The 24,617-nt window shown below is 34.8% G+C and overlaps 3 protein-coding genes across 8 annotated transcripts; 1 reads left to right on the forward strand and 2 right to left on the reverse strand.

Moving 5' to 3' along the window:
- Positions 1 to 687: 687 nt before the first annotated feature.
- On the reverse strand, positions 688 to 4,495 carry LOC111445943 (protein POLAR LOCALIZATION DURING ASYMMETRIC DIVISION AND REDISTRIBUTION-like). The gene is made up of 4 exons (XM_023084501.1): positions 3,892 to 4,495; positions 2,976 to 3,433; positions 1,747 to 2,066; positions 688 to 929 (listed from the first exon to the last, which is right to left on the reverse strand). The coding sequence occupies exons 1-4, from the start codon at positions 4,259 to 4,261 to the stop codon at positions 920 to 922; spliced, it is 1,158 nt and encodes a 385-aa protein (XP_022940269.1). The 5' UTR covers positions 4,262 to 4,495; the 3' UTR covers positions 688 to 919.
- Positions 4,496 to 6,468: 1,973 nt separating this feature from the next.
- Positions 6,469 to 16,336, forward strand: LOC111446617 (formin-like protein 6). 5 transcript variants are annotated; one of them, XM_023085498.1, is made up of 17 exons: positions 6,471 to 7,004; positions 7,627 to 8,327; positions 9,165 to 9,386; positions 9,505 to 11,492; positions 11,569 to 11,698; positions 12,262 to 12,333; positions 12,477 to 12,575; positions 12,738 to 12,779; positions 12,918 to 12,998; positions 13,091 to 13,141; positions 13,231 to 13,312; positions 13,852 to 13,946; positions 14,717 to 14,788; positions 14,876 to 14,992; positions 15,282 to 15,350; positions 15,434 to 15,500; positions 15,657 to 16,336. In XM_023085498.1, the coding sequence occupies exons 1-17, from the start codon at positions 6,932 to 6,934 to the stop codon at positions 15,827 to 15,829; spliced, it is 4,134 nt and encodes a 1,377-aa protein (XP_022941266.1). In that variant the 5' UTR covers positions 6,471 to 6,931; the 3' UTR covers positions 15,830 to 16,336. The 5 variants fall into 5 exon arrangements, 2 of the variants coding, with proteins under 2 accessions (XP_022941267.1, XP_022941266.1); XR_002711117.1 differs by lacking the exon at positions 15,657 to 16,336 and having other exon boundaries at positions 6,470 to 7,004; positions 14,876 to 14,967; XR_002711119.1 differs by lacking the exons at positions 15,434 to 15,500; positions 15,657 to 16,336 and having other exon boundaries at positions 6,470 to 7,004; positions 13,852 to 13,941.
- Positions 16,337 to 17,792: 1,456 nt separating this feature from the next.
- LOC111445797 (probable WRKY transcription factor 40) lies at positions 17,793 to 20,505 on the reverse strand. Of its 2 annotated transcripts, none has more exons than XM_023084282.1 (5): positions 20,369 to 20,505; positions 19,986 to 20,054; positions 19,129 to 19,464; positions 18,435 to 18,551; positions 17,793 to 18,352 (listed from the first exon to the last, which is right to left on the reverse strand). In XM_023084282.1, the coding sequence occupies exons 1-5, from the start codon at positions 20,501 to 20,503 to the stop codon at positions 17,978 to 17,980; spliced, it is 1,032 nt and encodes a 343-aa protein (XP_022940050.1). In that variant the 5' UTR covers positions 20,504 to 20,505; the 3' UTR covers positions 17,793 to 17,977. The 2 variants fall into 2 exon arrangements, with proteins under 2 accessions (XP_022940050.1, XP_022940049.1); XM_023084281.1 differs by having other exon boundaries at positions 19,986 to 20,057; positions 20,369 to 20,501.
- Positions 20,506 to 24,617: the final 4,112 nt, after the last annotated feature.

Consider the following 24,617-nt stretch of genomic DNA (forward strand, 5'->3'; position numbering starts at 1 on the left):
TAATAATTTTCAGTCAATAAAATATTAAAATACACTAATTCCTATATACAAATTAAAATAATAATAATAACAAGAAATAACTCAATTTTATTAGACACTAAAAAAATCTAAAAATTCAGAGGTTACATTTGCAATTAAAAATAATAATAATTATTATTATTATAGAAAGAAGGGTCATGATGTTTTTGTTTTTAAATTGTTAAAAATTCAAAGGCTCATGATGTCGAAGTGGAATTGTGGAGCCTGTTCATTACATTTTTTTGTGGCTCATCCCAAATAACAACCACAAAAATAAATAAATAAATAAATAGAAATAAAATATCCATTATATTAAAATTTCATTGACCCCACTAATTATCTATCGCACTTAAAAAGGATTGAATCCAATCTAAATCCAAAGAAAAAGCACCAAGTTTAATTTGACCCAAACAATTATGTACTAATGTTAAAAAGGAGAAATAGAATTAAGATCGGGAGAAATAGAATTACGATCGAAAGTGTGTATTCTATTCATAATGTTTAAATACGATACAAGCTACCAACTTATACCTACAAATAAGAAAGATATAAAATAATTAAATAGAGAGAATAAAATAAAATATACTAATCATACTAATCAAATCATAAAGGGAAAAATATTAAGATATATTTCATAATTAAATTGAACATTTTTTTTTAGTAGCATCGACTAATTTTCATCCAAACGTGACAAAAAAATTCAGACTTAGGGAGGGATTTGTCAAAATATAATAAGCAAGAGAATTTGAAATGGGACACTCTACCAAGTTCAGATAAGAAGGAATATGATGTGATGTTTGAATAGGACTGTTCTTCAACTCTGTTCGTCGTTGGTGCGCATCTTCAAAATAAAGTAAGCCACAGAGCTGCTGCTTTCGGTTGTTTTGCATCCTTCTCATCATTATTGGAACCTGTCATTTTTTGTTAAATGAACATAATTCAAACATCAATCCGATAGATTTGGTTTGAATCCCGCTAGTAATCTAAAAGAGGTTGTCAAGAATTACGGATCTCAAGAATGATATATTGTACAAATTGAGTATAAACTTTCGTGACTTTGCTTTTAGTTTCCCAAAAGGCCTCATACCAATAGAGATAGTGTTCCGTATAAACCTATGATCTTCCTCTTAGTTAGTCAAGAAGAGGGTCGTTGAGAATCACAGATCTGCACAATTAGATGATATTGTCCACTTTGAACATAAACTCTCATTTCTTTACTTTTTAGTTTCCCCAAAATACTTCACTTCATACCAATAGAAATAGTGTTTTAGACGAATGAACTCATGATCTTTGTTTCAAGTAGCTAATGTAGGACTACACCTCTCAATAGTCTTCAACAGTGGTTTCTCAAAATAGCGTAACATACTTGACAAATAAACGTGGTGTAATGGCATTTACAAGGAAGCACAGACACGAAGATTTTGACATGCTATTTCTTAGAAACCCAAGACACGAGGAAAGCAAACGAGTATCCGACACATGATCACAAAAACATTACTCAAAGATAGTCAAGCGTAAATTTGGAATAACACTCCTTCTCGTACAACTATGTTTTGACTTTAGGTACTATGAGAGTACGAATACTCCTCGCCATAAAGTAAACAAAACAAAGGAAATTTCCCCTAGAAAGCATATCACAAAGACTTGATTGGCTTGTATCTAAAGCATCAGTTATCATTTTAATAAGTGTTTCTTAAAGCCTATTGTAAAGTGTAGAAGGATGCTTACCGAAGTTGCTGAAGCTGATCATGTTGAGAAGCAAGTTTAAGTCGTGAATGAGCTGGAATGTGCTTAGAAATGACTTTTGCAGTTTCCTTCCACCAAGAAACCTCAGATTCTTTCTCAATAACTTCCTGCTTGACACATTCTAAAGCGCCTTCAAGTTCTTTTATTCGTTCTTCCTGTCTAGCTTTGAGCAGCTCGTGCAACTTTCTTTCGAGTTCTACAGGAGGAACTCCATGTTGCCTGTTAGTGCCATCTTCTTGGAGATCAATGACTTCACCAGAACTAATACAGCAACTTCTAGTAGAGTCCGTGTTCTTTGCAGCCTGTCATTTCACATATAACCCAGTTTTTCAAAACTTGCAATCAAGAACAGAATATTCAACGGAACACAGATATTCATCCCTTCAGATCTGATTAGGAATTATTCTACTCTAGAGAACTGTGAGATCCCACATCGGTTGAGGAGGAGAACTGTGAAATCCCACATTGGTTGGAGAGGAGAACGAAACGTCATTTATAAAGGTGTGGAAACCTCTCCTTTAATAGACGCGTTTTAAAAACCTTGAGGAGAAGCTCGAAAGGAAAAGCCCAAAGAAGACAATATCTGTAGTGGTGAACTTGGGCTATTACAAAAGGTATTAGAGCCAGACACTGGGCGATGTGTCAACGAGGAGGCTAAGCCCCAAAGGGGGTGGACACGAGAAGATGTGCCAGCAAGAACGCCGGACCCCAAAGGAGATGGATTGGGGGGTCCTACATCTATTGGAGAATGGAACGAGTGTCAGCTAGGACGTTGGGTCCTGAAGGGAGGTGGATTGTGAGATCTCACATCGGTTGGGGAAGAGAACGAAACATCCTTTATAAGGGTATGAAAACCTCTCTCTAACCGTGGAAACTCCGGAAGGAAAAGTTTAAAGAAGACAGTATTTGCTAGCGGTACGTAGGGTTGAGCTATTACAAAACCAATGTTGGAGGTTAGAAAACCACCCACTATTAATTTTTGAACTTTCATGTAGGTCGTGTGATCATGAACTCCCATAGATCTAAGATGTTTCTTGTCATAAGTAATGTGATCAAACCAAGACATAGGAAAACCAGTAAAGATATTCTCAATCATGTGAAGACTGCAACAACTATAAGTGCGAGCATGTCCAAACCAACCAGTTTCATTTCCATCAAATCAAACTTAAAAAGCAAAAGTAATCTAGAAGTTTTAGTATGTTCCCATATACCTCAATTTTTAGCTGCTCTATCCGTCCTGAAGAACTTTCAACTTCCAAATGGAGCTGCAAGCGTTCCAACTCGGCCTCGAACTCAGATTCCAGTTCGTCGATCCGTTCCTGACGTTCCCCTTGTTCGTGCAGGCATGACTTCTGGTGATAATTTGGTATATTTGATTGTGCATCAGATAAAATTTGAGATGAAAAATCTTGTTGATATGAACGTTGGCTGGTCGAGCAAGGACCGTCTTGGCAATCAGTGGAAGAACACGCCATATCTGTATTCAAGTGGAATGGCTCAAAGGGATTGTTCTTTCTTCCCATCTCTTCTTTGATATCTTGAAGAAAAAGTTCCATTTGTCTACGCAAATCTACCATCTTCGAGAGTTCATTTTTACTTGCAAGAACAAGATACAACAAACTACACCCAACTCCCAAGTTGAATGAGGTATCGTCTTTCCTAATCAGTCCTGTGAATTTTAAGAACACAATCAAAATTGAAACATTGGAGAAAACAACCACGAAATAGAGATGTAGAAAGTAAAAACTCTTAGAAATTCGATATTTATAGTCAATTGATCTTAGTTATTTTCTTACAAATCTTACCTATTGGATATATGAATGTCCGTGTTTATGGATGAACATACAGCCACTTGATCTTAGTTTTTGAGATCTTAGGAACTCTATAATTATTCCAGATTGTTGGACTTCTTAAATTTCAACGTCCGCATACAGATTTGTCTGATTCGGCATTACACAATTACCATTTCTTCAGATCCTAATCGTTTTGATTATAGTTTCAATCAATCTAATTAAACATCGATGAATTACAGTAGCATTGCAAATTCGAAATAGTTTCGATTTAACAAAGAACATTCAATCGCTTAAAATCGCAATATCACAGATCAATTCAATCATACTCACTCACCAGGCCCTGCAATCTCCGTCGCTGAAGACGACGAAGCGCCGCTGTCAACTCCATTCCTCGCGCACCTACTACACATCAACTGATCATCGGAATCTCCACTTTCTTTCTCTCTCTTAACCTCCGTCGCCGCTCTCCTCCGCTTCGGTCGCCGGAACGAAGCCACCCACCGAGCAACAATCCGTCGTGGTGACAAACAATGAACGGTCACCGACTCATCCGCCAGACGCTCTCCAGCATCAGACATTCCAAAATCGCCGAAAAAACCGTCGCCGTCGCCGTCTTCTTCCCGGAGAATATCAACCACGCGCAAGAGACGCCCCGTCGAATTGCAGGAATCTGAAACTTCGTGGGATTTAAAGAATGAACTCATAAGCGAATGTGATTACTTCGAATCAGTAAAGGGGCAGAGAGGATATTAAATTCGATTACAAAGTGACAGAGAAGAAACTGAAAGGCTTCTCGAATTGCAGAGAGAGAGAATATTAATGGCGTGTTGGATTGGTCTGCGATTCACGAGATTTCTCAAAGCTTCATTAAAGAATTCAATGGCATCGTCGGCTTTGATAATGAAGAATTGGGTCTCAATAATTTCAAGGAATTTATGATTTCTAATCTGATATCGATTGACCGATAATGGAATTGAATTGACTCAATAATTTCTGTGCGCTCGATTTGTTACATTTCAAAATTCCCTCCAATTCAAGTTCCTTAAATTAAAATTTTCTTTTTTTGTTTTTTTATTTACCTAATATGATATTTCTTACATTTCCTTTATTTTGTTTTCCAATTTTGCCTTTTAAATATTAAAATATTATTTCTACATATTTAAGTATTAAAGGTCCAGATATAAAAAATAATTATTTCGTGTATATAAATTTATTATTGACTAAATTAATAAAAATATTTATGTCATAAATTTTTTTAAAAAATTAATAGTAATTTTAAAATTCAAAAGATGAATTATTAATATTTTATTTTACAATTATTATTGAATTTTAGTGTAATAATTTTTTTAAGATTTAATATTATTTTTTATCACATATATTTTTAGAATACAGTATTAACAGATATATATTAATGGTAAAAATATTTTAAAACGCTTTAAAAAGTTTAATGGTATTTTTTAAAAATAAAATATTATCTAAAACAAGTTAATAAAAACTATGGATCACACTATAACTAAGCAGGTCCTTATTGAATTATTAATATTTTATTTTAAAATTATTATTGAATTTTCAGTAATTATTTTTTTAGGGTTTAATATTATTTTTTACCGCTCAAATATATTTTTGTAAATACAGTATTAATAGTTTCATATATATACCGATGATAAGAGTATTTTAAAAACGCTTTTAAAAGTTTAATGGTATTTTTTAAAAACAAAATATTAATCGGTTGTATCCAAAAGTAACGATAATAGTACTTTTTAAACTTAACTCGGGAGTTGATAAAAACTCTGGATCATACTAGAACTAGACAGGTCCTTATTTGATGCAATAAAAACAAATACTCACTCCGAACATGTGCTTGTCACTCCAACTTCCAGAACACACCGCTTGATGATTTTCTATGGTTGTTATTGGTTGGTTGATAGGACAAGTAGTGTAACAGAGTCGTCAGGTCGACGTGAGCGAGAGTTTAGATCGTAGCAGCTTTAAAAGCTTCTCTCTTGACTTTAACGATTCTATGATAGGCTAAGGTTTTCGATTCGCAATAAAATTCGAGCCTCGATCGAGCAACAACTAGTAGTCTCGTGTACAAAGTCTCTAAGAAAAAAAAGAGGCTTTCTATGTTTCGATGATATTCCTTTTCGGTAGAGACTGTAACTGGAAAAATAATAATAAAAATATTATTAGAGAAGTGGGTCAAATGTTATGATCAGTTTTTTAGTCACTCTCAATAAAAAAAGAATTTTACTGCCATTTTTCTTGAGCAGCATCGTAAATGAGAAAGAAGATCATCAAGGTTGATATTCTTTTGGTTAGATCAACCCGATCAACTTGAAAATAGGGTTACAACTCAACCCAACTTTCAATTTGAGTTGCTCGGTTCACCAACTTAATCAACTCAAAATCTCGAGTTGATTCAAAATGCCATATATTTGACGTGAGAATTTATTTTGTAAATTAATATCTAATGAATAAACTTATAATAAAAATATTGAATTAACATATTTGAAATTGAATATTAAAGACAAATTAAGAAATAACATAAATATTACAATACAAAAATATACATTTAATCTTAAAAAATTTAAATTGGAAAATAATAATAATAATAATATTGAATGTTATAGTTTTTAATAAATATTATAATTAAATTAGCAAAATATATTTTATTTAATATAGCATATAATTTAATGTGCATGGGGAACGCACGTGCGAAAAGCAACACGAGTACAGATCTCGTCTAACCAAATCATTTTGTTTTAATTTTTTACGCAAAGAACAAAAATTAAAAAAAAAAAAAAACAAAAAAAATTACAGAGAGCGCGAAAGAGAAGATACGACAAACCTGAGATCCTCCATTAACGACCGCCATATCCGATTCTTCATTGTTTACAGTATTTTTCTTGTGAATTCTTCTTCATCTCGCTAACAAATTTTGTTGGAATATTCCACCACATTCTTTCTCTAAACCCTAAACTACATTTCAATTTTTGTTTCCGCTCCATTTCTCTCTCAATTTCTTCGGGCGGGGACATGGGAGCTTGAATTGATTGAAAGCTAAGTCAATCTTCTTTTTCTTTTCACCATGAGACGTCAAGTGTGAACGTGACGGCAACGACGGCCGTACCGAGAGGGAAAGTGTTGCCTTCAAGGTCAATCAAAAATCCATTTCCATTTTGTTTACGGAATTTACACTCTGCAATACAACACAATCATGGCGTTTCTGCAATTATCCCTTTTGCGAGGGAATTTGGTGATCGGTGAGGCTGAAAATTAGATGCAATATGTCTTCGTAATGCGGATTCAAATTGGGGATTTGATTCCTAGGAGCTTCGTTTTATGCTTATTTGGATCTCGAGCCGAATATCACAATGGCCTTATTTCGCAAATTCTTTTATCGGAAGCCACCGGACGGGCTTTTAGAGATATCCGAAAGGGTTTATGGTATGCCCGACTTTGGTTAACTGTTCTACGACTTTGGTTTACCAGAATTATTCATAATCGTTCTTTATCGTTAATTTCACAGCATATTCTTCGTAGTGAAGGGGTTATTAGCTCTGGTAATCGTTTTCGTTGTTGCCTAAACTGAATCATTAGTGACATTATGGTATTTTACATGAAATTTTGTTACTAAAAGTCACTATAGCTGTTGTATTTGTGGGCCTTTTATAATCATTGAGCCGTCCCCTTTTGAAAGTAGCACTTTCAAGTTATAAGATGCAACCCCTTTGCTATGATTTCTCAGAGCTCCCTGTTGTGGATTCAATGTTCCCTTTGGGGTTAGTCCACAAATTATCCTTCTCCTTCCTTTTAAGTTACAGTTATTCTCATGTATTGACTTTTTGTTTATTGTATCTGCCTTCTTCTTCCCTGGGATTGTTTATTTTCCACTTTTTCTCGCCTTAAAGATACTGCAAATTCAGGCCTTAATTCCCCAAAAAATTCTGAGCATTGAATGAATTTTCGGAGTTCAAAATCTTTTGCCTTGAAACTTGTGGAGGGATGTGTAGTCTTGCTTGATTATAGATGATTGGGACGTTGGATAAACCTGTGAATGTATGTGCAGTTTTCGACTGCTGCTTTACAACGGAGGTTTTGGAAGAAGACGAATACAAAGTCTATATTGGAGGTATCGTGGGACAACTTCGTGAAAGTCTCACCGACACTTCATTCATGGTGTTCAATTTCCGAGAGGGGGAGAATCAAAGCCTCATCACTAATATATTATCTATGTATGATATGACTGTCATGGACTATCCTCGACACTATGAAGGTTGCCCTCTTCTCACCATGGAGATGATCCACCACTTCTTAAGATCCTGTGAAAACTGGCTCTCACTTATGCAACAAAATGTACTTTTGATGCACTGTGAACGAGGGGGATGGCCGGTCTTGGCTTTCATGTTGGCTGCTCTTTTGATTTATAGGAAGCAGTATGCTGGGGAGCAGAAAATTTTGGACATGATCTACAAGCAAGCACCTCGGGAGCTTTTGCAGTTGATGTCACCTCTTAATCCATTGCCTTCGCAATTGAGGTATCTTCAATATGTATCAAGAAGAAATGTGGGATCAGAATGGCCTCCGCTTGACAGGGCGCTTACTCTAGACTGCATAATTATTAGACTTATTCCTAATATGGATGGTGAAGGTGGTTGCCGCCCAATATTTAGGATATATGGACAGGATCCCTTTATGGCTGGTGACCGAACCTCCAAAGTATTGTTCTCAACACCCAAAAGGAGTAAACTTGTTCGCCAGTATAAGCAGGTGACTACTTTTCCCCCTTTTAAATAGAGGGTTGAGCGTACATGGCCCCCTTATTTCTTGTCTATATTTATTGATTTTTTTTTTGGTTTATATTTATTACAAAAATTATAGAAGTCATGGCGAGACCCTTCTCTCCTTTTTTATTATTTCCATGTGGTATGTTGGATTACTTGTGAAGTCGAACGCACTAATCCATGGCCAAGAGAAGAGAATTGTTACATTACAGAAATGCTTGATGACCTAGAGAGCTTTACTTTAAGAAAGCTCGGCCCAAAGAAGAGTGCCACCCCTTGACCTGACTTATTCGTAGCTTTAGTTTCTCATAAAAAAAAAAAAAAAAAAACTTATTAAAAGTTTTATTTCTTTTGGGAATTGCTTTCTCCGTGTATCGACTGTTTTCAAGATTTACTAATATCTGCTTACTGGTAACTATTTTTTCTTTAAACGTGTTTCTCTTTAGTCCCAGGTTGTGTGTTCATCCATATAGAACTACTATTCAGAGTTCCTAGAGCTCCTTGTAAGGCTTGTTGGAAAACCTGTTGTCGTACTTGATTAATCGCATTTTTTTGTTCAAAACGAAGGGTGGTTGTAGTTTTGAGCAACGAGATTCTGTTTTTTTGTCCTGCTCTGTTTCTGTGTGTGTGTAATATCTTATAGTTTTAATGTGGCTGGGATCATATAACAAGTCTTTCATCGAAGTGCCAATTATAAACCTTAAATGGTAAAAAAAAGGACAAATTTGTATTTTAGTTCGCAAGGATATACTTTCCTGTCTTTCTTTGTGGTGGGAAGCCTACAGGATTTTTGTTTTTGTAATTCTTTCATATTTTGTTACAGGTTGATTGTGAACTAGTTAAAATTGATATCCATTGCCATATCCAAGGTGATGTTGTTTTTGAATGTATAAGTTTGGACAATGATCTGGAAAGGGAGGAGATGGTGTTTCGAGTTATGTTTAATACGGCATTTATAAGGTCAAATATTTTGATGCTTAACCGGGATGACATCGATATCTTATGGCATGCAAAGGATCAATTTCCAAAGGATTTCAGAGCAGAGGTATGTTCAATTACTATTTTTGTTTCATCCCCCTCATCCCGTTCTTCTTTCTTCTAGTATTATTACCTCTTTCTTGTGTTCATCTTCTCAAGACTAAAGAAGTTGTGTTTGGATGAAGGTTCTTTTCTCAGAGATGGATGCTAATGCATCGCGTATTTCAATTGAATTGCCGAATATTGAGGAGAAAGAAGGTCTTCCAATTGAAGCATTTGCTAGAGTTCAAGAGATCTTTAGCAATGTGGAATGGCTAAGCCCCAAGGCAGAAGCAGCTCTTACTGCGCTTCAGAAAATGACAGCTTCAAATTTTCTTCAAGAGAAACTTATTAGTTTCAACTCTTTAGACAGAAGCCAGTTGCTTGACTTATCTTTAGAAAAACTAATATCGGAATCAGAGACATCTGAAGACTATATTAGAAGTCCCCAATTGAAGATACAAAAAAATCAATCCGAGCCGTATTCTGAACTATATCTCACTGAAAGATCAGTGAGATCGAAGATTGAAACCCCAGAATTGCAGGTTGCTCTCGAACTACCACCTCAGACTAAAATCGTTACCCAAAGAATACCTCAACCTTCCATGTCTACACCAGTCTCCTTCCCTAGTTCTGTGCAAGGTTCACCTTCCCCAAAATTAAGATATCCCAGTGCACCTTCTGTTCCGGGCAATACAGCATTATTACACGATTATTCCAAATTTAGTGGTAAGGAAGTCATACATCCAGCGACAATATCTTCACCATCATCTTATCGCTTGGCTCCAAGTGCTCTAGATTCATATAAATATATTCAACCTGGTAAGCATCCTATTTTGCATTCCCCGCTGGCACTGGAGCCAAGTTCTACATTAGAAAGACCTTCTACCACCACATCAACTTCAACCATTTCTGATCCATTTGTACTCCGCCAACTTTCTTTGAAACCTATTAAACCTTCAATTTCTCAACCGTCTCAAACCACGTCACTAGGGAGAAGTCAATTATTACCATCTTCGTTACAACCAACGCCTAGCTCTTTTCTTAGGAAGTCCACACCTTCATACAGTGAGAGCTTACCTTCGATATCCTCTTCTTCTTTATTAAGATCATGTCCATGTTCTTGTGCCAAGCAATCATTTTGTCTTCCCACTCCTCCCTCTCCTCCCATCTCTCATCCTGATTCATCTTCGTTTTTAGTAACATCTCCATCTTTTGGCAGGATGAATGGTTCATTTTCCCCATCTCCACCACAACCTTCTTCTACAACAATGCTATTGTCCTCGACAAAGACATCAATTCCAGTTGTTCTTCAATCTTCTCCGTCTAATGATCGTTTAGTTTCTTCTCAGTTGCCTAAAAAGAATTTGTCAATTGTCCCTCCCCCTCCACTATCTCCTCATCCTCCTCCTCCTCCTCCATGCTCTAGCCCCAACTTGGGTACTAGTGTTGTCTCGCCAACATCGGTGCCCCCACCGCCACCTCCACCTCTGGCCCCACCCTTGCCCCCATCTTTGAGTTCATCGACTTGTGGTTCTAGTACCATGTCTTTAGGGCCACCGTCGCCACCACCTCCTCCTAGTCCTGCACCACAGGGTTCTACCATGGTAGTCAGGAACTTGAAGGTTGTACCTGGCCCTCCACCTCCCCCACCTCCTCCCTCTCCTAGATCTTCCCCAGATCCTAGTAATGTATCTTTAGCACCGCCTCCTCCTCCTCCTCCTCTTCTGCCTAGTCGTGCACCAAATGTTTCTGCAACAACGCATGTCTCTGGCCCCCCTCCTCCTCCTCCTCCACCTTCTGCCAATTCAGGATCCACCTCAAGTCCAGGTGTTGTAAAGTCAGCTCCACCTGCCCCACCTCCTTCAGGTCTTTCAACGACGGGACCTGCTCCACCTGCACCCCCTCCTTCCTCACAGTCTCACGCTGGCACTAATAACGGCAACATACCTTCTATTCCTGGACCACCTTCCAGTGCTTTACTTGCAAAGGGACGAGGCCTTGGACGTTTGAACTCCAAAAACGTGTCTCAACCTAAAAGGTGCAATTTGAAGCCTTACCACTGGTTAAAATTAACGAGGGCCATGCAAGGAAGCTTATGGGCAGAGTCACCAAAGAATGATGAAGCTTCCAAGTACGTGCCATATATTTTTATTCTCTCATATGTTACAAGTTTCCTTATGTTAATTTAGTTAACCTATTTGTGATAGAGCTCCGGAGTTTGACATGTCCGAACTTGAAAGTCTTTTCTCTGCAGCTGCACCAAATTCGGAGTCTGGAGGTTCTGGTAGAAATTCAAATCGCCGAGCCTCAGGGCCAAAACCAGAAAAAGTTCAGCTGGTAATCAAAGAGATTAACTTACTATCACATTTGTTTCTTTACTGATAATTCAAGCCACTTTTGACATAATTTTAGCCGTAGAAGAAGTTCAATCCCATTTATTGGATTCTGTTAGTGCGAAAAATGGTTTTTCTCAATTTCTGAAGTTGTGAACCATCCTTCATTTCGGTATTGACGGGTGCATCTCATACATCCTTTTCTATGTGGACTAGAAGCCGTGCAATTATAGCAAAAGATTTGTGTTGTCAGCTGAACTCTGTAGGTTTACTCTTAAGTTTATTCTGATATAGTTAATCTACATGTCATTGAATATTTCATTGGTACGGAACAATTTTAAGTTAGTTTATTTGTTGCAATATGGAACAATTGAACTTATAATTTTTAACCTTGGAACTACCTTTTAGATCCCGAGTTTTGTGTTAATTAGTTTCTTATCGAATATTGACTGCCTTTCAATTGTGTTAAAATATAAGAATTGTGGCTAACACACTGTGACCTTGATACATTGTTATATACTTCCATTGAAGACAATTTATGTTTCATGTAACTACCTGTTCTGGCAGATTGAACTTCGACGGGCCTATAATTGTGAAATTATGCTCTCTAAAGTTAAGATTCCTTTGCCTGATATGATGGTAAGCTATTAATTTGCTTCTTTCTTGGAGTGAAAGAGAGGGTTTAGAACAATCTATGAACGAGATACTAAACATAATTGGGACGTGGAAATCATACACATTACATAGTTCCTGATAATTTGTTTTGGCATTATCATTGTCAGTGTTCAGTCCTTGCATTGGATGACATGGCGTTAGATGTGGATCAGGTTGAGAACCTAATAAAGTTTTGTCCAACAAAAGAAGAAATGGAATTACTTAAGGTACTTATTTCCTTCTGTGCAACTTACATTCAGTGGTCTGAATCATATTCTATATCCTTTAGTTTGCACTAATTTTCGTGGTCTGCTTGATCTCTTCCATAATTTTGTTGAAAATTTTCCTTGCCCCTTTTCTAACATTGACATTTTTCCTTTTACGTTCAGGGGTACACTGGGGACAAGGATAACTTGGGAAAATGTGAACAAGTGTGTTAATACTTTACTCTCTCTCTCTCTCTCTCCCCTTTAAGTTTTTTTTCTTCCCTTTACTTCTTTCTTAAATTTTTTGTTGGGAATAAGTTTCTTACAAAAAAATTAACCTGCTTCTGTCTTTTTCCTCAATAGTTCTTCTTAGAATTGATGAAGGTCCCACGAGTTGAGGCCAAGCTAAGAGTTTTTTCTTTCAAGATACAATTCGGGTTGCAGGTGAGGGGACAGCCTATTTAATTATTTCGTTCCTTTTTCCTTTTTTCCTTTTTATATTATTTGTCACCAATTTCACTATTTTCACTTTCTAGGTCTCTGACCTTAGATATAGTCTGAATACTGTCAATTCGGTATCTGAAGAGGCAAGTGATATTCTTTTTAAATTTCCTTAATTTAGGTACGTCGTTTGGACATTTTCACATTTTAAACCCTTTCTCTATGTGCTAGTCAGATCAGAAATTCGATAAAGTTGAAAAGGGTAATGCAAACTATTCTTTCGTTGGGTAATGCTTTGAACCACGGAACGGCTAGAGGTGAGATAATATTTTCCCTTGCAAATAGCATCACAATTTTTGTTATCTTAAGTATGGACAGTGGAGCGTTAATTTTTTTTGCCCTCACACCCGAGGTTAATCTCTTAATAATAAATGCCTCATTTCCAAAGTGAAGGTTAATATTTATTACAATAAGTATTACTTAGATTCATAGCAAACGTTTATTTAAATGTCATGCCAACTTAAGAATTGAGCATAAGAGTTAAAAAAACACCATTTATGATGACAAAATGAAAAACACGTGTTTATTTATTTATTTTTGAGTTCAATCGAATATGTTATTGTCATAATGAATATTTTTAAATTTCAACCTCTTTTAAATCTTAAAATATACTTTTATGAAGCGCAAGTGTTTACTAGTTCTGCCTCTTTTATCCTTTATAATTGTGTACGCTGTCAATATTTTTATTTATGCTGTAACATGTCTTTAGTTTCTGCTTTATCATAATTTTTTTTGAATGGTATCACCAAGTCTTCAAGTGTTCTGCTCTTATGAGTTATTGCCATTCTTCATGTAGGTTCTGCTATTGGATTTCGGCTTGATAGTCTCCTCAAACTCACTGATACGCGAGCCAGAAACAATAAGATGACCCTCATGCATTATCTATGTAAGGTAGACTTCTCCTGTTCTGTTCAATACATATTCATTTTGCTTGTCAAATAATTTTACAGGCTTGCACTCATAGTATCGCAGTTTTCTAGTAACTCCCGTCGCACCTGCATTAAGTACAAATGATTTGCTATAATTTCATGTCAATGCTATTTGTGTAATGTGCATACACGACTTTCTTCTCGTTGATTCTGCAGAATAAGGTAGTTTCAACATAAATTATGAGTAAATAGTAAAAAAGACATTGAACAAACCCTTCTCTGAGTATGAACCATAATGCATTTTCTGATGAAGAACAGATTACCTCCAAGTTAGTGTGCAACTTCTAATCTAGCAACAAAAATGAATCATTATCTAATTATCGTATCTTTATAAGGTAGCATTTAACCTGCCCTTGAAAAAAGTTCTGGATGACTGGTGGAGTGGACTTATTGAATTGAGGAAATGGGTATCTTTTAGTTTTACCGTGACCTGCCATTTTATAAAAATATGGCGTCAGTTTATTTTTTCGAGAGGAAGAAGATTTTATATGCTGGATCGTTGATCTTTGAACTCGTATATCCGGTGGGGAAATTGATGAGCCAACAATTAGAAATTGTAGAATGCTATTACCCCTTTTTCTCTTTGTTGCATGCCTTGGATGAAAATGGAAAAGAAAAGGCGGAGGGAGGAATAAAATTGAAATTTTCATTCTGTTAAAGCCATTTTTGAGCAATTTTTTCTTCGGCAATTTTTATTCATGTATATATTAATTTGTGAGATATCTACCTCAGGTGATCGCTGAAAAGCTACCAGAACTTATAGAATTTCCAAAGGACCTTGTGCATTTGGAAATTTCTACGAAGGTATGGTTACTTCATTTCTTTCTTTCTTTCTTTCTTTCTTTCTAGTGTTGTTTTGTTGGTAAGGCTAATCGTTTGGTTATCATACAGATACAACTGAAATATTTGGCAGAGGAAATGCAAGCCATAAGCAAAGGGCTTGAGAAGGTTGTTCAGGAATTGGCTAATTCAGAAAACGATGGGTCCGTTTCAGAAACTTTTTGCCGGGTACTGTATAACAGTTAATCAAGGATAGCTTTATTTTTGTAAAGTTCTAAAGTAGTTTGCTTTAAGGCATATTTTTGTTAAGTTCTAAACTCATATTAGTCTGTGATCGATGTTGAGTTACAGTATTATTAATCGGTTGGATCGTCGTTTTTTTGGCTTTCGCTCATTTATTTCCTTGTCTAAGAATGGCTTCAAATTATGAGTTTTTGTTGCTTCTCCTCTTGTAAAGTTGTGGTTTCTTCCAATTTTTAGCTGTTTCTGATCTCGTCATTTACTTCGATATATTCAGACTTTAAAAGACTTCCTTTCTCACGCCGAGGCCGAAGTGAGGTCTCTCGCGTCTCTTTATTCTAATGTGGTACGTATGATGCTCTTTTCTTTGATTTCGTTATACATCATGAAAGCTGCATTAAAATTTCTCTCAACTGTGGGTATTTTCAGGGTAGAAATGCTGATGCGCTCGCTCTTTATTTCGGCGAGGATCCAGCACGTTGCCCTTTCGAGCAAGGTATGTTTCATCGACTGATAGAGCTTCTTACTAATCCGGAGCTTTGGATCAAAATGCACCATTAATATTATTGAACAACTTAGAGTTGAAATGAATATTACTTCTAAAATGCACATATTTTTGGTACTGAAATCCAAGGCGTTTGTTTATGATCAGTTGTTAATACACTGCTCAATTTCATGCGGATGTTTGTGCGAGCACATGAAGAAAACTGTAAGCAGCTTGATTACGAAAAGAAGAAAGCACAGAAGGAAGCAGCAGAAAAGGAGAAGTTGAAGATTGGTAACCCGAAAAACGAGTCAGGAATCTTGATGAAGACTCCAACCTAACGTAGCGACATCAAACGATCCCGAGCATTTCTAACAAACATTTCTGCAACATACTAATTTATTCTCCATACAATGTGACCAAAGTAGTAACCCACATAACCCATCACACATGATCGAAGAATGCCATCGTCGTCGTTGCTGCTATCTTTGGATAGAAGAATGTTTCAGACGCACAGGATGTAGAATAAGTAGCCTGTGTTCGGTCGAAATCAAAGTCTTCTACCAAATTGTATTATTTCTTAACAAAAAAAAAAAAAAGGAAAAAAGGAAAAAAAAAAAGAAAAAAGAAGAAGAAAACTTAGGGGTGTTGAACTCATCAGCCATTGTTGCTGTCATGTTTGTGTAACTAAGTAACTGGGTAGAATGGTAGATTGGTGAAGTTTAAGGAAGTCTTGTTTGAGGAAGCCATCAAATGGGACTTGGTTAGATCAGAATTTGGTGTAAAATATATGTAATAGTAGCTTGTTCATTGTTTTACATAATATAACGTATTCTTCCCTTCATAAATCTCTTCATTGTTATGTTAATTATGAGTATAACGATCATCCAGAGCAAATTTCTCTTGAGATAAAAGTTCTCGAGTTTTCACTTATACATAGCCAATGTAGTAGTATTATAAACACTATTATTACTCCTACTCCCATCGGGATAAATCTGATCCTTTCTTCTATTCCTTCTAATCGCAAAGAAGGAATAGAAAAGACCCTTTCTTCTATTCCTTCTAATCGCAAAGAAGGAATAGAAAAGACGAGAATATCTTATGTTCCCATTATAAAAACTATAATATGAATGTACGATAGTAAAGGGTCGAGATAGTAAAGGGTCGAGAGTGAGGACGGAAACTTGGTGGGCTTAAGTGTGTTAGAACAGCATGGGAAAAGAACAAAGAGAGAAGAAATTTGAAGTCAATGGAATTGGAATTCAAACAATTATTGATGAACTCACAAACTACCAAACTCCCAACTCCTTTTCACGCACTAGTTAAGGAGTAAGTGTATCTTTAGGTCTCTCTTTTCAGTCAACTTTTGCGGTTCTCATTTGCTCCACTTTCTCTATTTTGTCTTATTACTTTTGGTAACGCATTTATTTATTCTCTTCATATTATAAAAGGTTAATCGAAAGAATTTAGGGTTCGGACACAACCTAATCGGTCTAAACTCATACATTCGATCAAGAGGTTAGAGGTTTGAATCCGACAATTCGTTCATTTCATGTGTTGTTGAACTCGAAAAAAAAATATATATATATACACACAATTAGTGATATTATATAAAATTATTGGGGTTATATAAAATTCTCTTTTATTGATGGAAATTTGGAGATGGAAGAAAAAAAAACCCATATATTATTCAATGGTTCTTTTTCAGTCATTTTCTTTGAATATTTTTTTTGGAGAAATATTAAGTATACGGCTTTGAATAATATTGAGGTTTTGAAATTTGAAATTTCCACTTAAATTTCTTAAACCGTCATGACACGGGTTCGTTCTTCTCATATCCCGAGCTCGAAAAAGGAAGAGATTAAGTACTTCATACACATCTCGACACCGAGTACTAGTTAGTATCTCTATTATTTCATGAATTAGAATGAATTTAGGACGAGTTTTTCCACTCATTCCAAACACTTTTCAATGTTTTCGTAATGTTTGGTTAGACAATCAAAAAGGGGTTTTGAAATTATAAAAACGCTCGTGAAAACTTGAAAATTTAAAAGTACTTAGAAAACGTTCCTTTTAAAAAGGCTAACCGAAAAAGCGCTTTTTACTATAAAGTTTTACCCTCATTCCATATGCATTTATTGACTATGTTTTTATTCCATTTTGAATATTTGAAACAAGGTAGAAAATAAGTAAGAATTTATACCACTTTTATATACTTTATTTTGAATCATGATTGAATAGAAGAACATTTGGGAGATTAATGCATTTAGAGAAACAAAATACATAAGAACAATGGAAGATTCATGAAGCATTTTAACCTAATTGATGTTTATTGATTGAAATTGTCTCCAAAATCTTTGCCAATTGAACCATAATTCCAAGATCAAACCAATTTGTTTCATCCAAACAAACACATATTCACAAAAGGCTAAGATTGTACCAAAAACAAAGCAAATTTAGAGCACGATTTAGGGTTTCGGGATTAGGGTTTATTCTCGATTTGTTTGGTTTCCTAAAACCTTCCCTGAAATGGCACCTGCAACGATACCTGCAAATTCAGGATCCTTTTTCAACGAGGAAGCCATTTGTTGTACCAAAAATTCTTGCCAAACTGCAGCCTCCGTCGAGGCTGCTGACTCCGACGCCGCATAATCTTTTGGACTCTTGAATAACCCGTCTTCGTGAATCAAGTCGAGGGTCACGGAGGCGCACGATGGTTTGATGGTGGCTAAGACCGGGACGGCACTGGCTTTACCGCCATTGATGGACCTTAAAGATAGCTCAGTTTGAAAATGGCTAGCATGGCTGTGTTCTCCTTCATAAGTAGCCACCAAAATTGTTGGATCTTCCAAACTTCTTTGCACCTAAACATAGGACGTTTAGTGTTTTGTTGTGTCGTTTTGTTGGGTCGTTTTGCAATTTTAGGGCAAAGATTTGGAGGGTTACCTTCTTTTTGACAGGACAATTTGGGGCAGAGGAGCACTTGAAATAAGCCCTTGGAGAAGGGTTGTCTCTAGTGACTTTTTGGCCATATTTCCTCCATTGATACCCATCTTTCACCACCTTTTTCATCAATATCATCATATCATTTAGGGTTTCTCAATCAAATCCTTAATTAAATTTCTGAATGAATCAATGAATCAATCAAAAGGGTTCCAAATTGATAATCTAATAAACCCTAATTAGTAAAGTCTAAAACAAAATTGTCCTCGGACCTAAACCCGAGTCGCGACCCTAATTAGTAAAGTTGAAAACAAAATCGTTATCCACCCAGAATCATAATCAAAACCCTAATTAGCAAAGTCTAAAATAAAAGCGTTATCGAACCTGAACTTGAACCACAACCCTGATTAGTAAAGTTGAAAACAAAATTGTTATCGACCCAGAATCATAATCAAAACCCTAATTAGCAAAGTCTAAGACAAAATCGTTATCGAACCTAAACCCAGACCACAGCCCTAATCAGTGAAGTTGAAGACAAAATCATTATCGAACCTGAACCCAGACACCATAACCCTAATTAGTAAAGTTGAAAACAAAATCGAACCAAAACCAAAACCCTAATTAGTAATCTCCGAGAACGTGTAGCTAGGGTTTGGTCGAACCATGCAAACCAAATAGGGTTAGAAACATATCATACCAAGCTTGGATCTGATGCATCTTTCTGCACAAAAACCTTAGAAACCTTTGAGTTTCCATTGAGCCTTGGCCTCTTGAGCCACCTGTTGAAGTCTTCATCTCTTGAGCTGCAAATCCCTTCCAAATTCTCATACTCTTCTTCTCCTTCAGCCCTTCTCTTCCTTGAAACGCCTTCTATTTCTGAGCTCTGAACCTTTTGTTGGTTCACCAAATACATCACTTGTTTTTGAAGATTCATATATTTCTCATACATTGCTCTTAACATCTGACTTAACCTCCCATTCTCTTTGATTTTTCTATCCAATTTTTCTTCCAATGTCGCCCGAAAATCGCTTCCCTGCTCGATAACAAACCACGTAATTTCGATTAGGGTTAACCCCGACACGGTGCGAAAAGTAAAAGGTACGGAACGATTTGAATCCTTGACTATTTTTGTGGTTCGAACCCGATGTTTCTTGCTTCAAATTACCATTGAAAACCATGTAATTTTGATTAGGGTTAACCCCGACACGGTGTGAAAGTAAAAGGTATGGGACGATTTGAATCCTTGACTATTTTTTTAGATCGAACCCGATGTTTCTTACTTCAAATTACCAATGAAAACCACGTAATTTCGATTAGGGTAAACCCCACCACGTTACGAAAAGTAAAAGGTACGGGGCGATTTGAATCCTCAACTATTTTTTTTGGATCGAACCCAATATTTCTTACTTCAAATTACTATTGAAAACCCCGAAAAACCCAAAAAAATCCCATCAACCCGAGCCAAATTCTTCGTTTACTATCTGAAAACGGGTCAAATTAGGCTAAAAAATGATTCAAATCGGTTCGTATCGAAAAGAAACTCATTGGGCTCACCTTATTTGCCAAGCTGAGTGTGAGTTTTTCCTGATCCAAGTTCATTTCTGCAGCTTCAACCTCTCTTTTCTGCTTCAAAAATGGAAAAAAAAAAAAAAAAAAAANCTTTTCCTAGCTCTATTCAAAAGAGAAGAAGAAAATTTAAAAAAAAAAAAAGAAAAAGAAAAAGAAAACATGACCTTAGTTTGGGCCCAAGTAAAGAGACAATTATTGGGCCAAGAAACCTACAAAGGGCCCATTAGGAGCCCAAGTTTGACTTTTCTAACCCAATTCCAATTCAAAAAAGGAAAAAAAAAAAAAAAAAAAAGGCAAAATTCTTCAAATAAACCTTATTTTAAAGAGAAATTATGAAGAAAAAAAGGAAGAAAATGAATGGAACTTACAGAAGAATGAAGAGCTTCATCCATGGCGGAATTAGGATAAGAAGAAGAAGGATTCAGGTTAAGGTCCAAGAAAATATCCATAATTAAAAAAAAAAAAAAAGAAGAAGAAGGATTCTGCAGAAATTGAGGGGTCATAGAGAGAAAACTTATATATAAAGGGGCAAAAACCAAAAAAAAGAAATTAGAGGGTAAAAAGTTAAATTTGCAAATAAGGGCCTGGGTCCCATTCTTCTGGAAGTCGGTTTTGGACTTCTTTTCTGAGTCCAGCATTAGACAGCACAAACTTTTTTTTTTTTTTTTTTTTTAATTTAAAAAAAAAAACAAAAAAACAAAATTGTTTTGTGGTTATGTTGACTTTGAAGCTGGAGTGGAATGGTTGACTTGGGTGCGTTTGGGTCCCACGCGCTTTTGAAAATGAAATTACATTTTTGCTCAATTATGTTTTTAAATTTCGTTTTATTTCGTTACACACGAGAAAATTTGTTAGAATGTCGGGATAAAAGTCAATGTGACGTGAATGACGTTCATTTGAACTTAGCTATATCGTTTTAGGTCATTGCCATGTCTAATTTTAAAAATGTTTGTTAAATAAATAATTTTTTAAAATTTAAAAGTTTAGGGACAAACTTGTAATTTACTAATTAAGATTCTTTCCCATGCCTTTTTCTTTTTTTAAAAAATAATAATTAAAAAATAGTATAAATAAAATTACCACAGTGGTTATCTTTTTATACAGTGGTGGCGTAGAAGTTAAGAAATTAAAAAAGGGATTTCAAAATGTATGGTCCCTTATTATATTATATACACTACTTTTGTGTTGTCAACTTTTCTGTAAAAAAAGTTAATTCCATCGGTGAAAACGAATAACTTTCTAAAATGCACGAATTTAATTATAGTTTCAAAAATGGATAATATTTGCACGTGACCTAACCTAACCATCATAATAATAATAATAGTGGTTAAGACACGTATTCCTTTCTCAAACAGTGGATCAATGCGAGGTCTCACATTGATTAGAGATAAGAACAAGTGTAAGCGAAGACGTTGACGCTCGAAAGGGAGTGGACTGTGAGATCCCACGTCAAATGAAGAGAGGGAACGAGTGGTTAAGACGCGTATTCCTTCTCTAACAGTGGATCTGTGAGGTCTCACATTTATTAGAGATAAGAACGAGTGTCAACGAAGACGTTGGGCCCCGAAAGGGAGTGGACTGTGAGATCCAACATCAAATGAAGAGAGGGAATGAGTGCTAACGAGGACATTGGCCCCGAAGGAAAGGTGGATTGTGAGATTCCATATCGATTGGAGAGGAAAACGAAACATTCTTTATAAGGGCGTAGAAACCTCTTCCTAGGAGACACGTTTTAAAAACCTTGAGAGAAAACCCGAAAAGGAAAGCTGACAATATCTGCTTGCGGTGTGCTTGGATTATTACATTCAATCTTCTACGTACTGATATGTTATCAACTTGAGTATAGTTCAATTGATTAGAATCTAGGGTTTTGACTAAGAGGGCAGAGGTTTTGAATCCTCAATTCTCACATGTTAAATTTTAAAAATAATTACTCGGTTTCATAAATTAACACTTGTTAACTTGAAAATGCCCGAGATTCAGATAAACATATTACTTGTCTTGAAGTGCTTCTAAAAGCGAAAACTATTCTATAAACCAACACGACGTAAATTTTGTTCTTACTCACATGCTTCGTAGGAAAATGTTCCTACAAAATTAAAAATTATTGTTACTATTGACGCCAGTAAAAATTCAATTTAAGGATTAAGGAAATATAAAATATGGTTAGAAATAATAAAGTTTAATAAATATTAATATTAATCTTAATCTTAATTATGGGGCAAATATGATTCTTACACAATATTGTTATCTCTTTTCCCCGCACAAAATTATTTTAAAAAAATTTATTTGTTTTTGTTCGTCTAAAAGATGTTAGAATTTTGATTCTTAATTATTTTATATTTAAATATATCTTCGAACTTTATTGAGAGAATTTTTGTCTCAAAAAGAAAAATTCTAGAGAAAAGAAAAACTCGATCTAATTCTTACAGCTTTCGAAGTATACAGTTTAAATTCATCAGTGATATCAATCTTAATTTAATAAAGAAATAGTTAAGGCATCTTTACCTCTTTTAAAGAGCGGAATATTAAAATAATCTTACAAGATTTTCGGGACGGCTAAAGTTATGTTCGATAACGATTTCGCTGTCAGTTTTCCATTTTTTCAAAATTATTCTTTGATTTTTTTAAATAACACATTTGGTGGATTGGTTCGGGATTGGTTCGTTATAGTTATTAATTAAATATTTTATCTAATTATGTCTTAAAATTATTATCTTGGTAGAGTTTTTATAATAATAAGAAAAATAACTAAAACAATTGATTACATTTTTATAAAATAATTTATTTCTTACATTACACCGATAACATAGATTGTCCGTTTTGACCCGTTAGGTATTATTGTCAGCCTCACAGTTTTATAACACGTTTACTGGAGAGAGGTTTTGATATGGAATCAACCCAAGGGGAAGTATGAAACGGATTACCTTGATGATCAAAATCAAGAGTAAAGAAAACTCGTAATTCGAATCACTCCACAAGAGGTTTGATCAATACCACTCGAATAACTCTAGCATGCAATTTCTAAACACAAGAATTTGCAAAGAAAAACTTAGCTCTAAGTAAAACTAAAATAGAAATTCTATTCTTAATTCCACACCCTTATAAGCTCAATCACATCACTAACATAGATTGTCCGTTTTGGCCCTTTAGGTATCATTGTCAGTCTCACAGTTTTAAAACGTGTCTATTAGAAAGAGATTTCCACACCCTTATAAGCTTAATCACACCACTAACATAGATGGTCAATTTTGACTCGTTAGGTATCGTTGTCAGTCTCACCATTTTAAAACACGTCTACTACTAGAGAGAGGTTAGAGAGAAGTTTTCACACCCTTATAAGCTTAATCACACCACAAACATAGATAGTCCGTTTTGACCCGTTAGGTATCATTGTCAGCCTCACAGTTTTAAAACACGTCTATTAGGAAGAGGTTTCCACACCCTTATAAGTAATGCTTCGTTCTCCTCTCTACCCTATGTGGTCCCAAAATGAAAGTGTGTACAGACATAATTATCGGCTCTTTTAAGTATTTCTTAACTATCATATGACTAATCACTCTCGTTCCAACATGATCTTAGTTCATTCGTTTACTCAAACGTCGCAACATATATAAAAAATAATAAAATAAAAAAAAAAAAGGTCAAAATAGGGTTCGTATGCTAAATTTAATTTTCCGAAAAAAAAAACAAAATCGAAAAAATTGAAAAAACTTAAAATTCAAATTTCTTAAAGAGTTTGAGTTTAAATTAAAATTCTATATGTTTTTTTAGTCAAACTTAGTAAGAATGACGATTTGATATTAAATTCATATTCTTTTCGATTCTATCTTATCGCTTTTGTTTTGTTATGACTTTTTTTTCTTCTTAATTCGAATCATATGCTATTGCTTTTTTTAAAATTAAAATAAATTAAAATAAAATTTGGATTTTATATTTATTTTATAAATTAATATTTTACTATTTATGTGATTGCATATATTCTTAATTATGGCACTTTTTGAATTTTGTTTTAAATTATCAGATTTGAAAACTGTGATAAATTCACCTCGACATATACTTTTTTAAAGCTTGGACTGCGGCCCACTGCCATTTTATTTATTTTATTTATTTCATTTAATATTAAAATTTTAAATAAAACTAAATTAAAAGTAAAATAAATAAGATGTAGTTAAAATATGTAATATAAATTAAAAATTAACGATATTTTCAAAAAAAATAATTATTTAGAAAATTGCGTTTGAATATATTCTAAATTCTACTGCTTTGGAATTTTTTTTTAGTAAATTCAATTCTAGATCAACTTTTGTATGGATAAAAGGGTTTTTGGGCCCGATGAATTTCGAATATATGACATGTTGATCGAGTATATATTTTTATTTAAAAAATAAAATATATTTTTATGAATTTATTAAATCTTTTTTGTTTATCATTTATTCACGATCACTTTATTTATATACTCTTATTTTATTCGAGTGTCACAATAAAATAATAAAATTTGGAAGGATTTAGAGAAATTGAGCACAAAATTGAATTTTTTCTTAAATTTTTTTTATTATGTTTTAATTATAAAAAGACGAAGTATAGATAATATCGTATTAGTTTTTATTCATTTAA

This window comes from Cucurbita moschata, unplaced genomic scaffold (assembly GCF_002738365.1).
Source record: "Cucurbita moschata cultivar Rifu unplaced genomic scaffold, Cmos_1.0 Cmo_Scf00008, whole genome shotgun sequence".
NCBI classification, from domain to species: domain Eukaryota; kingdom Viridiplantae; phylum Streptophyta; class Magnoliopsida; order Cucurbitales; family Cucurbitaceae; genus Cucurbita; species Cucurbita moschata.